Source organism: Excalfactoria chinensis, chromosome 3 (assembly GCF_039878825.1).
Source record: "Excalfactoria chinensis isolate bCotChi1 chromosome 3, bCotChi1.hap2, whole genome shotgun sequence".
In the NCBI taxonomy this organism is placed as follows: domain Eukaryota; kingdom Metazoa; phylum Chordata; class Aves; order Galliformes; family Phasianidae; genus Excalfactoria; species Excalfactoria chinensis.
Genome location: NC_092827.1, coordinates 48,217,357 through 48,235,139, shown reverse-complemented (window position 1 = coordinate 48,235,139; position 17,783 = coordinate 48,217,357). Strand labels below are relative to the sequence as shown.

Below are 17,783 nucleotides of genomic sequence, written 5' to 3'. Positions count from 1 at the left end.
TACCATTTTGTATCTCTATTTTTTTCCCCCAAGAGTTCATATAATTGAAAATTTTTTAATAAAGCTTTTCCCAGCACTTGATTTCAAATATATGGACAAAAGAAGAGGGAGAAATGCTAGTAAGGAAAAGTCCATTAGAAAAGAATCTAACTCATAAAAGGTAAAATTCCCCTGTTCTCTGGGACTGCAATCCCAGAAAAACTACAGTAACCACTGTAAAAGTTTCTAAAGACGAAGAAATGAATGTTATTTTTGCAGATCATATCTCTGCCCTTGCAGTGAGGGGCAGAACAGAGATCCCAGAGTTGCTCCACTAGGCATCACTATCCACTCTGATGGACAAAACCAGTAAGGTACCTACTCCAAATGTGTTACCAGCTTGTACTAACAGAATACATTATCTCAAATTGGATACCACTGAAATGCTGTTAAACTGCTCTGAACCCCAAACTACCCACAGTGCATCCCTGCACCCCATGGTCCTCAGTACTTCCATCTTCACAGGCCTCATCAAAGACTGAAGGTGTACACACTGCAACTGTGGTCTGACCTAAATTCAGTTGAATTCTCACCTCTGAAGAGAAACACATTCTTTTAGTAGTTGAAGATGCCTAGCTGATTATGCTGGAAGACCAAACTCATTCTGACAACATATATAAAATGCATTTCTGCATAAGTCTGAAAATGAATAGGAAGTTGGATAAAACTGAAATGAGATGAAGATCAGTAGAATTACAGTAGGCATGTCAAGTTAACATTATCATTCTTGAAACAATAGCTTGCTCACCGACAGTGTTCTTCAACCTTCTGAGCAAGCCAGTATTTAGTCTGGTTTAACACATCTATGTGTAGGACTGACTACTTAACAGAAATTCCATATTGCTCTGTCAGGGGGAGGGTGGAAAACACTTTTCATTAGTTCCAAGCAATAAGGCACTTACACATTTAAAATTTTTCTCATTATATAAAACACACAATACTGGAATTCAAGTGTTGATTACATGGATATTGCCTGCCTCCAGTTTTTATAACCTTACTCGTAATCATGCAGAAAGTTCTAACCTCTAATGCACACAGTTTTTATGCAGCTCAAATGTGGAAGCAGAGTTTTCTTTATTAATGAAACTGAATTTTGTCCAGCATTCTACATGTGCCAGAAACAGCTACGTTAAGAAGGACGACCTATCATTTTACTAACCTTGCATTCCAGCACTCAGATTAAATTTAAAGGGAATTCTTGACACTAAAATAGAGAAAGAAATTGGAAAAGGAGAAAATTTCTCATCGACTCGTTGAGAAATTAAGATGAAGCTCGGCTTTGACAGCCTTTCTCAGAAACACAGAAGATGCTTCCTTTTTCTCAGCAACTACTAATTCTCACCTCTACCAAAGGCAAGATAATTTTCAACATATGTCTTAAAGAGTTACTTGGACTCAGATGCTTAGTTATGTAACAAAATATTGCCTAATTGTAAAAGAAAAGAAAAAAAAAAAAGGAAAATTAAAATTAAAAGCTGTAAAGAAGAAGATATTTCAGTAGTTTGCATTTAAATACATACAGCAGAAATAATCTTTTAATAGCAAAGCTCAGCAAGATCTCGTGATCATTTCCTAAGATCCAATTTTGTCTTCAACTAATTCCAGAAATCAGTTTCAGATTATGAAATTTGGAAGGAAAAGGAGTTAGAAATCAAGTGTATAATTAATGGAAATATGGTAAACATTTTATTGTGATGTTGGTAAACAGTGACATGGAAAAAATTTACACTTGTTCTTGTAATTTCTGGACACGAAGCAGCATAATGTAGATTGATACCAAAGAACTCTTTACAGTGCGTTTTTATGCAAAAAAAAAAAACAACAAAACAGTTCACGTGTAAAGACTTATCTCCTTATCCACAACTTGCATAAGAACAGAAAAGTTCAGTTGGAAGGGACCTACAGAGTCCCAATTCCTGATTGCTTCAGAGCTAACCAAAAGGTACATCATGTTGTTGAGGGCATTGTTCTATGCTTGAACAGGCATAGAACATCAGCCACCTCTCAAAGAAGCCTGTCCCAGGGTTTGACCACCCTCATGCTAAAGAAATGTTTCCTAATAACTCATCTTAAGACATGAAAGAAAAAAAGCTTCTTGACTTCATCAGCATTTTTACAAGATGCATTTAAAATATGTAAAAAGCTTGTTTGGATTCTATGAGTGGATTTTCATTCTAAAAATGAGGTAAACGTGGCACTGTATTAGTAATATCATGCTCAGTAACAGAGGGATAAAATTGCAACAATACTGTTTTAAGTTTGTCAAGTTTTCAGCAAGATAAAATACTGAATGGGGCTAGCATGCAACAGAGTTCAAGCAAGTATGTGCAAAATCCATTTTATACTAAAACCAAGCATTTTTTACATAATAAATTTCTCCTCTTTAGACTTCAATTCATACAGTACAGTTCAGATCTACTTTTCATGCTTCGGTAGGCTAACTAAGCTCCAAAAAAGATCTCTTCCACACAAATATGCATTCTTAATACGTTAATTACTATAAAAACTGTTTTAAAATTAAAAAACAGTTATTGGGACGTGAACAATTTGAATTATTCTTAGAAATATATGTGCTGGGTTTTTTCTTTTGTTTGTTTGTTTTGTTTTTTGGACTAGGGAATAACTAAAGCCTACAACAAGTCATCACCACTGAAATCAAGAATGCACTACTTTCATTTCTCTACCTTATGGCAATTTTAACATCAGGCTATGAGCATCAGCGATTAGTTGCAGTAAAAGAATGAACACTCCGTTCCTCATTGGAGAGCAAGTGTACAGATCCTGAGCCCACATGCATACATTATGGAAGAAACAGTAAGGATTATAGTCTTATGTAACTGCAACAATCCACATTAGGTAGCTCACTTTTTCTAATTTAAAACAAATTTGTAGCAATGTCCCAGCTTCAGCAGTGACCACACTGCTAGTCTTGCAGCTGAATCAAGGCTCAGCTGTTTCTTTCATGTAACGGTAGTATGAAAAGCCAGCAAATATACCAGCATTGTTACTTTCTAACTACACGCGCCTTCTTTTCAGGTGTTAAGCCTGAAAAATATTAAACAGCTTTAACTCCAATTCTTACACCATGCTTACATTTGTTACTGCAGAATTTTAAAATACATTATTTAACTCTTTCTGTGGAAGTTGTTTTTAATGTTACTGGTAACTCAAATCATTAAGATCCATCTCGAATTAAAAGCTTATGTTCATTTCCCTAACTATTTGCTCTAGTAAGAATGTTGTTTGGACAGCCTTCCTTATAGCTGACTAGTAGTATTGTTTTGTGAGGGAGAGGACAGGCTTTATGATAGTTTGCATTTCAGAAATAAACCAGATTTTCAAGTACCTGCATAATGGTTGTCAACTATGGCTGTTAACACACTACTCAGTATTTTGGAATACATCAAAGCATTTTGGCCCAATCCTGTGCTGACATAAAATGCGTATAAACATCCTGATTTAATAGGGCTAAGGCCAATGTCAGGAGCAGACCTACTACAAAATTAGAAAATACAAAGAAATGCTCTCTCTGGTTCACTTATGTATGTTTCTTTCCACCAGCAAAATGAACAGAGGTGAATATAGATTATATAATTATAGTAATCCATAGATCTTCTGCACAACTTTGGCACCATGTCGTAATTACCATACCAAGACTTATGGCTGATGCAGTGTCTGCTCAGGAACAAAACTACCATAACTAATTTAAAAAGACAAAACCAAACTCAAATTGTCTGCATGGCAAATTGTTTGGCTGCTGAACATGAAAAGGTTTCCTCAGATCTAAGAGGCAAGAGAAGCCACTCTATCACTGGGGAATCTGTACCCCCTGACATAATTATTGTTCTTTCTATATACCACTGAATGTCACACAGGCTAATTAATATTTTTAATAAGTACAACTTCACACTGGTCAAAGACCAATAAATATATGTAAATATAAAAAAAGCTATAATACCGGGAAGAGTTATGAAGTAAGCAGTAGTAACAAAAATAAAAATCCTCCCTTCCATACACATTTGCACTGCCCCAGAGAAAGAGCAAAGATCAAAGTGCACTGTATTTTAGTGACATTTGAAAGATCATGAGTAGACTGCTCATAAAGGTGATGAGAATTGAAAATGTTCTTCTGTTTTTGTGCAGAACTAAAAATTGATGGGTCTTTCAGAGCACAAGGCTGCTCCAAACTGCACATTCGCCTCTCACTTGTATCCAACCCAGTTTCCTACTCTCAATGGCAAATATATTTACAAAAAAGAACCATACAGTTATTTTCAAGTTACATAACCTGAGTGAGCTCTTTCAATACACAACTACACTCAAAGTCCACAGCAGGCAAAAAAGACCCCAGTACAGATATGGTTAAGAGCCCTGAAACTTGACCCAGTTAATGAAATCTCAAGAGTGGAAGAGCAGCATGGAGCAAAAGGAAAAAAGACAGAATAAAAACAAAAACAAACCCACAAAAACAGAACTCAATAGGTCTGCACAAAAAAACCAAACACTTATTTGGTCATACAGATGTACTCAGCACGTAGAGCGCATACTTGGAGTGGTGGGTTTGAATGCGTAACTGGAAAACGTGAAGGGTTCTAGCAGCTCAGAGGATGCCATACTAACCTGAAAATAGATGTTCTGGAATCAGAAGCTAACTTGAAGACATGAAATACATGAAAGTGTAGAGTGACATACAGCTAAAACAACTCTTGTTATTTCAGTCTCATCTGAAGACCAAGACACATTTCAGCTGCAGTGGGTGTAGTTACCGACAGGTTCTACAAAGATAGCAGAGAAAGATGTCCACAAAGGCCCCACACTGCAGGAAAGGCCAACATTGTTGAAGCTCTGCACCTCCATCCAGGTTATCCAAATGCAGGGAAAGACGACAGGCCAAAGTGAAAAAGCAGCTTCATCCTGAACTGCAAGCAGTCCCTTGCAGCTGGTACAACCAAGAGGCCTGCCATAGCAGAAGCCAGCAGAGCTCTGCTCAGCCCTGAGCCTCTGAAGGACACCCAGCTCTGACCCAGTGCAAAAGAGCCTCAGTACATTAATGTAACAATTTCCAGACAGCTTAGAAATACAGCTCACTTAGAACAGATTTAAGCACTTAACCAGAATGCAGATTTTGGTGAGCAAGCACTTCTTAGATGAATAAATGATCATGAATATGGTGAAAGCAATCTGGATACTCAGCATACTCTAACATCTACCTTAGCAGGTTAGTCAGACTGCCTGATGATACTTCCTGCTAATGAAGATGTAACAGAAGAGCCTGATGGTTTCTTAAGAGTACAGTTAAAAAAGCCAAAATATCTTTATATCCTGAAAAAAACAGCTCTTACATTTCTTAACCCCATTTCCTTAAAAAACAAACAAACAAAAAAAAAACCAACTGTAAAATAAATGACATGACTTTGATGTAACATAAGTTTTCCTATAATGAGAATAGTTGTTTAAAATTTAAATTTCATTGGATGAAATTACTGGATTAGACTTTAGATTTCAACTGGCTGCGCTACATAAGATTAATGAAAAATTGTTTGTTACATGTTATTATTATAAGTGGCCATATTTTTATATGGATAGAAAGACTTTGGTATCCTTACTCTGCCCAGCTCCTGCATTGTTTTCCTCATCTACAGAGAAAAGCAAACACTGTTATCCCTATTTTTTCCTCTACATACAAATGGAGATCGAACTCTCTCATCTTAAAATGGTCTAATATGCCTAGTTTTGCTGTACGTAAAAAAATGAAGAACCACTTTGATTTAATCTGTTCCGATAAAATCTAAATGGTCTGAATGAAATTATAATGTAGGAGTTGAGATGTATGCTTTTCCCTCCACTAGTAACATTATTTTTGAAAGTAAAATAAATGTAGATCTATTTCTTCCCTTTATGCTCCTTATTCTAGTATTTTAATTTCAGATCTTACCAAACTCAGAAAGTGAAAATAGTGAACAGCAGAGAGAACACAGCTAAGACGACTGCAAGAGTATCTCACATAGTTTATAAGGAATCAGGAAAAGAAAGGAAATTAATGCACTGTATAGTTACAGATAACCTCAAGTACTAAAGCAAGTACTAAAACATTCTCAAGTGGAATAGTTTGACATGATATTACAGACTGTATTGCAAAATGAAATCTATTTATATATATATATATATAAATGCATCTCTCTCTCTGAGGTCTGAAATTTTCTAAATAATACAAAAATATTTTCATTATCTGACATTTAAACAAAGGAATAAGAATCCCTGAGTAAGCCAAAGACAACTGATATGTATGGCCTCAGAAAACACTCAAAACCAAGACCTGATTTTAAGGCAGCTTCCAACCTACAGATAAAACAGAACTAGGAAAGTGATGTGTTACACAAGAAATCTAATTAGCAGGTGCATTTGCATTGAGAATAGTATTTGAACTTTACTTCTAAATGTCATTGCTTCCCAGCTTAATTAACACATCTTACAAAGGTACTGTTTCAAGTGACAGGACAACAGGGTCAACATGCCTTTAAATTCAAACAGAAAAATTAAGTACTGTTGACTGTTATGCTATGCTCGTGTGCTCAGTTTCAACAAGGGGGAAAAAAAAATGAACAAGGAAACAAAAACAGAAGCTGACTGAAAAGCCACATACTAGCCAACTATGGTAAGCTGATACATGCGTTTCCAAGTAAACAGAATTCATCAGTTCTTCCACTGCAGCTTTGAAGTCAGAGTGAGTATCTTACGATAACAGAGTATTATGTTGGTGGGGAAGCGGACTGTTTACTTAAAATTTACAACTGGATTCAGACATAATAACTTTCAGAGATGGAGGTACAAAGTAAACCCTCTCAAAAGGTACACTATTTTTGAGTATTAATTTTGAGGTCTGTAGACTTTGGGCACTGATTATCTCCCTTCCCCTCTCCCACATAAATATGCATCTATATATACACATACATACGTATCTTCAAACATTCAAAAAAGTACCTTCACACTACAGATCTAATCTTCAAGATCACAGCTCTTTTTAATGTAAGTAGCTATTTTTCTGATTTTCTCACTTTGGTGTATCACTGTTCAGTTAACACAACTTCATTTTATTATTTTTTTTTTTAATTTTTTCCTTTTAAGTTGTATTTGTATGATACATTTGGATTATAACTAAAAATGAAAAACTGAGTCTCAACTTCAAATTACATTGCCCTTTTGGTGATGTGCTGAGAAAGAAGTCCAGTGACGAACAGAGGTACTCTGAAGTTCAGGAGTAAAGGCCATGGATTGCTATTTGCTTCAGATCTGTTACACACCAGGAACAGTGACACTGGAAGCAGAGAATAAGAATGAAACGATCTCCTAATAATTAATGATCCCTTCCTTTAACCAGAATTCATAAATCTTCGTCATGAAACACCAGTGCGTGCTCTAAGACTCACATAGGCTACTTACAAAGCAAATGTATATGCTATTTAGGTTACAGAATTTCATTAAGTCAATCTTCCACACACAACTAGTGTGTAGACTGCATACTATATGCTAGTTCAGAACAGAAGAACAGGTTTCCAGCTTCCTTCAAATTCATTTCCTTGTATGTTCTGTGTCACATTTCAGTGGATATCAATGGCCTGTTCTGTCTCAAGTTACTTCTTGTTATCTAAACCCTTCAAATCTTTTCTTGTACTGAGGGAGGTTCAAAATGCTGTACACCTCTGGCAAACTCACCAACTTCTAAACAACATTAATGGACTTCCAAAAATTAAATACAAAAGGAAAACCAATAAACATATTGGTAAGTATCATGGAGTTTCAATAATATTTCTGAGGCACTGTTATTTGGCTCTGGCAATTCGTGCTGCACAAATGCAATCTAAACTCTTGCCCTCTAGTAGGACAACTCAGAAGATAACCAGCTGTCATATTCTGGCATGTGATGGGGTTTTGGTATGCTGAACAGAATGCTGTGTGATGGAAGTTATTTACACAAGTAGTATTTAATACCAAAAGTAGTATGCTCAGTATACAGTAAGAGTCCAAATACTTCTAAGCATTTTCCCCTTAAAGGCGAACACTGAAGTTAAATGGAACATGTTAACAGTTAAACGATCTTTTCACAGGCCAAATCGGTAGTAGAGTTGTGGCTAAAATACAGACTTTGATTGTCTAGTTCAGGAACTTGGACTTAAATCTTCCCAGAAAAACAAACCCCTTCAAAGTAGTAATAATAGAAAAAATATTTTAAAAGCAGCAGTCAGGGGGCCCATCCTGTTCAGAGTGCACCAGAGCAAAGAGGCTTTCTGGTCTGCAGTAGTGTTTCAGTTGAGAGAAGATGCAGGAGATCCCCCACTCTTCTTCCAGGGCGATGGCTGTGATGCCGTTACCAGCACTGTATTGCTCTGTTGCACAAACTGTGTATAGTCCTTTGCAGGACCAGATCAGTTCAGTTAGTATGGCCCATCCTTACCAGGGCATACCTGTCCGTGACCTCTTCCTCTGCTTTTTACAAAGGCAATAGATAGGAAACACAAATAAACCTGTCAAAATAAGAAATTAAAAGAAAAAGCCATCAAAAAGAAATGTACCACATTCTTTCTTTATATGCAGAGTATTAAGACACAGCTCTATATGTCTCAAGAACGTTTAGAGAAGGAATTTGGACAAGAAGATAAAAAAAATGTAGCCTGCAACAGTCTCTTTGGCAATCAGTTAAGTTACACTTTGTTTAGCATACAACAAAATTTCTACTAACCCCTCTCCCATCTCTGACTAATTCCCAAACCAAACTTTGTTTTGTATAAGATACAAACTAAAAACTTTTAGTAGCACTTTAGAAATTCATAGATCTAAATGCAAACTTGTTTCCATAAAGCAATAACATGCAAATGTAAACTCTAAGGAATATCTACTTAATATCTTTAATTCAGGGTTTATATTTTCTTCTGCAAACTACCAACTATAAAAATTCTCTCAATCATGAATTGAGCCAGTTTAGCATGCAATAAAAACTTTAACTTTTTATATATTTACAAATATTATATATAAAAATAAAAATATTTATGAATATATGTTTACAAATGTCCTTATCTATTGTAAAGCAACAGCAAATGTTTATCCTTGCCCAGACAACAATCAATTTATTTTTAAAAGGCTTTTGAGATTATTCAAGTAAGAAAAAAAGAAAAAGTTAGAAGAGGTACTCCCTCAAAACAAAAAGTACCGTCTCCTTTCTCTTACCACTAGCAGACTGAAACTGTGCAGATTTACTTCCCAGACACCACTACAGTAATAACAAACTGCAAAAGGCTACTTTTGCAATGTCCTTGTTTTGCAGAACTGCCTTGTAACTGGTGTAAAATGGTTAACTACGATACTGAGATTACCTTAACAGCTGTGCTGGCCATAAATACTGCTGTAGTCACCTCAAAACCAAAACTTTTTAAAAATTTTTTATAAATAATATTTTTGTAACTACTCACACTGCTTTTTTTGATTGCCTCTTATCTGGCTATGCCCAGGGTGGGACGTTAACAGTAGGATTGGGTATTACTACTACGCATTAGAACACTTTTGAAGTAATATAATTTTTCAGGTGTTTTTATTTTTTTCCCCAGCATGCTTCATCTCAGATTGCTAGAGCAAAATATGCTTTACGGCATTAGGACTATTACCAAAATAATATTTTTATTGTTATGGCTTATTTCTAAAGCAGAATTTACTAAAGTAAGGCAAAGAGTAGACTTGCTAGAATTACTGTATGCACAATAAATACAACCACATTAACAGAGCTTTGAAATTATATCACATCAGTTTATGGAACATCCTTTTGAGATGGAATTCAATTTGGCAGACTATGCCTTGAATCAGACTGAGACTGAATCAGCCTAATTCACTGGGGTTTTTTTTGTTACTGTTGTTGCATCATCAACATGGAGGGATGCCAGGACTATAGATGGTGCCTCAAATTTTGCCATGCATATGGCCAAGTTATTAGAACTGTGATCCACTGAGGTGATGAAAGGGAAGGTACAAGTTACACTGCTACAAGTTACACTGCTAAAGTTTTTTTTTGATACTTTTGATACTTTAACTATATTAAAAGGTTTAGTTTCAAAAAAAGCCTAAACCAAATAATTGAAAAATACAAAATAAAGCTAATAGGCATGGAATGCAAGGAGGAAAATGATTCTAAAGACAAGTAATTTAAAAAAGGTGTGTGCTTCACACTTGACATGTATCTAAGAAATCTGTCTAAGTCTCTCTCTTGGAGATAAACCTACTAAGATGTTAAAGCCACACAGAAAATCACTGCAAAATCAGACCCATTTATTTATGTTATTCTTACCTACTACAACAGCTACGGCTCCCAGTGCCAGTCCCAGAATCAATATTAGGGGTGTAATGAGTAGTTTTCCAGCTGAAACAGATAATTCACAAACAATTCAAAATAGGCATTCTTTTTTTCCTTTTTGAGTCATCCACAAATATTTGTACATCTGATCTCTCACAAGAGCCAGTTTATTATTTTTCATACTAGGATCCCTATTCGTAAAGTCACTGTACAAATTCAGACAGGAGCTATCTACACATTTCTCTTTGCTCACTTCACCCACTACAACCGAGTGCAGTTCATTTTGTATATTAACAGTTGACTTGCATTTACTTCTATTCTGGAATCCCTTCAGCACTGTGACAGGAACATGGTGGATATCAAGCTACTATCTTCTGGCACCTCCAACATCCTACAGTACAACAAACTCAGAAAGCAGCCAAGCAAACCAATATCTTTGAGAGCTTAGATTAGGTCAAGGTGATGAGACCAGCTGGTTTCCACGGATGTTTTTGCAAGCTTTAAAAAGCTACGGTGGAGCCCTCACATACACTGTGATTTATGTCTAAATCAAAACACAGACAACTCTTTTAGAACCATATCGCTGCTCTTACACAAATAAGGTACATAAGACTAAGAGCAAAAGAAGCATGTACACGTTCATCACTTTGAGTTTATAATCTGTAGAACTTCAGGGAAGCAAGGCAGGGTACCTTCTGAAACACCTACGTCAAAGCTGAACTTTAAATCCATATTATTTTTCTTGAGTTTAATACTTTCAACTGAACAGCAGAAATCTCTCACTGAGTTGGCTGGATAGCTATTTCAAAGGAGTCAGTCGCCTCAGAAGTCTGAGAACACAGCAGGGTAGGCATGCTTACTAACGTACCAGCTGTTTCAACATGGATTTGAAATTAAGCAATTCTCTACATTAAGCATGTGTTTGAAAGATTACCTCTGGAAAGAGAGGAAAAGTGAGTTCATTATCTTTTTCTTCTCTGCTCTTCCCTCTCTCAAGCCACTTGTATCAGATTTCAACAAATGGATTACTTAATTCAACAATGATGTAAATCCCTCCATTACCTTAGCCACTAATTTGGGCAGCAGAAAGGAAAAATGAGATATTTTGGAAACATTTACAGTAGTTACATGAATCAGTCCTTTTCACGTTTTTCTTTCGATAGCTTTTAAATTTCACAGGAGTGTTGTAAGAAACATTAATTCCTAGAAGAAAAAGTTGGCAACTATGATTGGTATTACTCTAGTTGCTAGGCATCCTAATGGCAGACCTCCCTGAGATTCCACTGCACTGCATTCTGTAAACACAGTTGTCATTGCCTCAAATAAGATATTGAAGTATAGAGAGGAAAAGCGACATAGAGTGATGAGAAAGCCTCAAGGAAAAAAAAAAAAAAAAAAAAGACTAAAGCCATCTAAAAATTACTCGAGCTTGAACAATTTTGCAGTAAAGCCTACAAAATTCTATTTTGAATTTAAGCTATGTGCTAATGGTCACATAATTTTTATGTTGGTATGTTTGGTAGAAAAATTACTACTCAGTCCACTGAATTGGTGGTTAAGGACACACCAACAGAATCTGCAAAATGGTTAAGCTTTTTTGTTTGTTTTTAAACCAAAGTCATTTCTTTGACCACATAAAGAATGTTTTCAAAGCTAATTCAGTTTAAGTACTTGTTTATTTACATTTGACAGACAAACTTAGAGCCACAGTAAGGCATGAATGTTTGTCTTTTCCCTTCTGTCTGTGAATATGAAGTTGAGTATTGTGTAGTTTATTATTTCCAAGATCTTACAGGATAGAGACCTTACATCATAATGGGACAACCAGCTCTATCTCCCATTAGCAATCAATGCATTCTTCCTAAAGTTTAAACATTGAAAATGAAACAAAATTCCTTTTCTACTTCGATATCTACTGCAGTTTAGTCCTTAATTTTAATTTCTACAAAGGAAAAGATAAAAGAACAAGTTAACATAAGGTCAGCAAGACACACAAATCACTACTGGCTAGGAGTACAAACATCACCAATCACTGCAAAGCAGCGGATACCTATCTTTTACTCAAATCTTTCATTAAGACAGCATGAAACAAATATGTAAAATACTCTGTTCTGTATATCTAAATTGCTTCCTATGCCAACACAGTTTGACATACTCGTTACAGTGTGAAGGAATGTGAAGCTCAGAGTCACGACGCACTAAGAAATGCTGATAAGTCTACAGATGTTTATTACAGTCACTACATTTCCAAGAATTCATTGCCCTATTTCTGGTAGCTCCAAGATTGCTAGCAAAGAGCAAATGTAAACCATGTCCCAGAACTGAATAAAACATTTGATTGCCTGTCTAGGTTATGATAGTCATTCTGATAATGCCCAAAGTTACCTTTTAAGGATAATCAGATAATCACATAAATTGTTGCAAGTAAAGGAAGGCAAAAAAAAAGGAACATTAAAAAAATTCTAATAAAAAAAAAAATAGCAGACAGTTTCTCTACAGACTTACTCAAAATGAAGATTTAGTTTTTGGTAGTAAAGTATTAACTGTATTTGCAAACATTCTGGAGAAGTTTTATTAATTTTGATATACAGAATCTGATGTTTCTGCAAAAAAAGAAAAATTCATTTCCTTAAACATCTCTTTTGTATAACTTTGGTTTGGCTGTGTTTTTTTGTTTGTTTATAAGGGGTGGTGTGGTTAATATTTACAAATCTCATGAATCATTAGAGAATTCTTTGCCATTTGAAGAATTTCATATACTAGCTTTGGAAAACAAATTCAGTCACTTAGGATATGGAAAAAATAAAAAACAGTCCAATTAAGAAATCCAGTCAAATCTGTACAGGAGACTTTGTACAAGCCAAGCCAACTTTACAGTTTAAGTTGACATTGAAGACTGGATCCTGGAAATGCATGCTTCTTTCCACAGCACTCAAAACCATGCATGAAGTACATCTTGCACTCCATGTTGGGACAGCAGTATGTGTCAATCAGATATAAAAATATGCTGCTTTCAGAATCCTGTTTGAGATACTAATCACTACACACAATTTCTCATTTATTAGCATCATTACATCTTGTGTCTTGTTGTGCATCCATGCAGTAAGCATGTAGCAGTTTGTTTTGAACATGATTCACCCAATTCAAGTGGCACTCTAGTGGCATCTTAAATGTAAGACAGCTAAACATTATTTTTCCTTCCTGTGGTCAATAACCAAATCAATTCATCAGTATCTCAAGTTGCAACTGAACATTCTGTTTCCAACAACTTAACCAAAAGGTATCTAACTAGCATGAGGATGAAATCTCCAGATCAGCTTTCTACCCTTTCAGTTCTAGCAACTTCATCTTACCATACTGGCCACAGGACAAAGTTCCTCTAAAGAATAAGCTCTCCGGTGTTCCATTTCCCAGTCTGTATGTATAGCCAGGGTGCCCCTTCTCATATACAGAATATATTTGATTTTGTTTAACTTCATGCAGTTTGGTCATTGCCCAGCTCTCTAATTTTTCACAGCTGGCTAAGGTGGGGAGAGAAGTGACATCAAGAAAAAGAGATCATTCTTCTGGTTTCTATCACCTTCAAAGAACCATTTGCTTTTGAAGAAAAATACGTTGAAATTTATGCTGCCATAAAGGCCTTTCCCTTATTTTTATTGCAGAACAGTCTGTGACAGTATGCACAGACATTCACTGCTTGACAGAAAACGACAACATGCCAATCTGCTAAGAAATGTTCTTTCCTTTCTATGGACTACATCTACCTAGATTTAGTAGAAACAAGCCAAAGAACCTTCACTGTTCAGACTACAAAATCACCACATTTACATAAACAAACAATTCCTCTCCAAAGTAAGAGAAGAAAATGAGTCAGAAAAGGTGTCTAGAAACACATTACGTCTCCTACTGGCAATGAAGACAGTGTTCTCTTAATTCCCACTATTTAGCCAAGTAGCAGTGATATTTTACTACAGTAAATCAATTTTTTAAAAAAATACTCCACATGCTACTAAAATTTAGAGACCTGTTTTTAATGGCCTATTTCACTGCTACACCATCCTCTTTCTGCTGACTCTCAGAACAGAGTCAAAGCTCAGTCTTGCATTGTGACACCTAATGACAAAGCCTTAACATATTTACATTTAGAACTACAAGTCCAGCTAGAGATGACAGGGATTTAGGGTCATGAGTATCAATGCAGAATTCTTTGGATCATTGTGGATTTGGGTGTTAACAAGCAAAGCTAAAAATCACAGCCAACAAATACATTTGCTGCCAGGTTAAGCTCTATTAAAGTGATGAACATTGCTGTAGGAAATAACTCAATGACAGGCAGTGCAGAAAGAAACCCCTGGAGAAATCTGGACTGAGGATCTGAGCTTCACTAATCTTGTTTGGCTTACTAATTAAGGCAAACCACAAGCATACTTAAAAACAGGAAATGAAAGCAAAATACCTTATACCTTCTCCATGCATGCTTTCATAATTATGAACACAAACATTTTTACCACCAAATTTTAACTGTTACGTGTGCTTCTACATTTCATTACTACCCCCAAGTTACTGTTTACGTATATACTAATTCTCTTTTAAACCAGTAACAGTTGTTCCTTTTTGAAAGGGAAATGACAAGTATTACCATTTCCTAAAACAAAAAACATACAACAAGAAACAGGAGAAAAAATAATTTAAAAATTAGCACTATGCACATTCATTAAAAACTGTCAACTGCTTGTTTTATTTGTAGGGCATTGGAAAAATTAAGACACCAATCATTTAATGTTTGGTAATATAATTTTCGTGTTATTTTTATATGAACAAAATACTTGTTTATGTTTCTATTTGCATCAAAACAGATTTTATCTTGGGATAACATTACCCATGATTCTACATTTGAATAGAAAAGAATACATGATGTCCCTGAGCTCAGTCCCTTGCCAACACAGCAAAGCAGTTTACATTGCAGTTGCTTTTACTGAAAGTTTTTCTGAAACATTACTGAGTACTTCAAAATAGCCCCTGAAATTTAAGCCTACATTTATTCATGAACAGTTTATACCTACATGCTGTAGTGCCAGCATTGTCTTTAATCTTTAATAGATCTTCTCATGTGCTGGAATTTCACTTTAGAAAATGCAACAGTGAAAACAACCAATCGCTTTGAATTTTAATCCATTTTCCTATTTATTAATATACCTTTAATTCTCTATTAGAAAGTTCATTCAAAAGCTTTACAAGTTTCTGAAGTCAAACTAATGGGGCCTGGATTACTTACTGACTTTCATCACATATACACTGCAGGTTTCTTAGTTGTTTGTTTTTTTTTTTAAACTTTGCAGATCAGCTAACAACTCTTCTTACCAGGCCTATGAGTACATGTGTCAACTCCTGAGCTACTCTAAAATGGAAGTCACCTAGTATTTTCACTGAAACATATTTGGCTCAGGCTGTTTTCACCACAGCTCTGCTAATTTCTACTTCCATACATTCACACTCTTGCCTTTATATTTGGCATCAGACAACTTGTAAACTGAAGGAGTTTCCTCATTCGAGGTGAATTCCAAGTTTTTTCCAATTCCCGTGCCTTAATTCAAAGTTCAGAATGTCCCATTTTCCCTAATAGGACTCTAGCTTTTAAACACTTAATACAACTATTTCCAATCATGTTACAGATAGCTTTACATGATACAAACTAACTACAATTACTTAGTACATACATAAAATAACAAATAAGCTAAGAATTTATTTTTCTTGTGCTTCTGTAAGCTGAGACAGATATACTCCTAGTTCAAACCAAATCAAGACTGCCTTTAAAAAAATGTCACAATATTCCCTATTTTAATGTACATTATTCCCTATATTAATGTACATAGTTGCATTTTAAGATAATGTTCCATCCAATACGTACAGAAGGAAAATAAGCTCAAGTACTTTTAAGTACTTGTTATCAAAACAAGGTCAGGTTCAAATCCAAATTATGTTTTATTCAGACAGATCTTTCACTCAGAGGTTCATCTAAAAAGATTCCCTTTCTGACTCACTTCTCCTGTATGTTTTTAGAAGAATGACGTACAAATGCACATTGACAGTCTCGTATCTTTCTTTTAGTGAAGTCACAGAGATCTACTTTCTATTCAAAGAGCTATCAAACTAATAAGGAGTACTCAGCTGATAGCAATGAAAAAAGCCTCAGAAAATACCTGGAAAGTTTAGTTCACGGAAAACGTAGGATTTCAAATGCTTCCTTCTCTCCCCTGTTCCTACAGGACAACTCAGGTATCCCTCAGTTCAGCACATAAATCCATTTTTGGGAACAATCATCCTGAGTGCTATACAGGCACACTCCAATCTAGATGTGTAACTGAGATGCCAGACTCCACTCTATCAGTCACCAACTCTAGTGCTACACTGCCTTTGTTTGGCTACAGTCAACTCATCCAATGGATCTACATTTCTGCTGCTACGTGACCTGGTGCTGCTTTCACAGCATGCTTGAGCAAGTGCTTTTTGATTTGTACATCAGCAGAAAGAAATACAGACTGACAAGGTAGCTGTACAACACTACGAGAAAATAGAAATATAAGACTGAACAAAGTTGTTTCACCGAAAAACCTTCATGTGAAATTACAGTGTGGCAGTTTCACAGTTGCAACATGCGAGGTCTATTTAGGTATCTGAAGTCACTAGAAGCTAATCAGAAGTAAAATGAATTTCCACTAGAATTAAAGTTATTCCTTAAGGCTAGCTTATGTTGAGACATTTTTCAGTTTGCTTGGGTAGAATTACAGTTTGCTTAAATATTAAGATAAAAAGTTAGGAAACACAAGGTACCAAAGGACAACATAGTAATTAACCACACAATCCATACTAATTCATACTCAAGAAAAGTGACCCTACATGCTGTATTCTAATATATTTAGTAAATCATCTTTTGCATAGCTAAAAAAAAAAAAAGAGGCTGCCCATCCTACACTTTAAACCTATACATACACATATACATTTAAGGTACTGATACCCCACCTGCCTCAATCACTTCCTTGCGCAGCTCTCTACAAAGTGCATTGATCCACTCACCACAGACAGAGCCTCGCACTAATCTCCTCAAGTGTGGTCTCTCGGGGAGGTAGCGGTATTTGCATCCAAAGATACTGAGGTTTGACGTGTGATCTCCAAAGAAACGGAGCTGGCGGTATCTCTCCCCACAGCGGTAACAGAAATTAGTGTTACACTGGGAACAGGTCATGTGGTCACACCCTTCTGTTCTCTGGATGTGGATCTTTAGATGCAGAAGGAAAAAGAAAAGATTATTTTTAATCCCAGAAGTGAAAGAAAGCAAGCACTACTCCAGTGTAGCCCACATGCAGCAGACAAGAAGATAATGCAAGCAGCTCAATATGGAACTCAGCAT

At 35.7% G+C, this 17,783-nt stretch overlaps 1 protein-coding gene across 4 annotated transcripts in view; it reads right to left on the bottom strand.

Moving 5' to 3' along the window:
- The window catches only part of TPD52L1 (TPD52 like 1), a 124,388-nt gene that overhangs the window by 65,299 nt on the left and 41,306 nt on the right, over nt 1-17,783 (bottom strand). For 3 of the 4 annotated variants that reach the window (XM_072331523.1, XM_072331522.1, XM_072331524.1), the window contains one exon: nt 17,450-17,651. The exons of the other annotated variant lie outside the window; for it this stretch is intronic. In XM_072331523.1, coding sequence (XP_072187624.1) covers nt 17,450-17,651 — 202 coding nt within the window. The remainder of the gene's footprint in view (nt 1-17,449; nt 17,652-17,783) is intronic. 4 annotated transcript variants of the gene reach the window in all.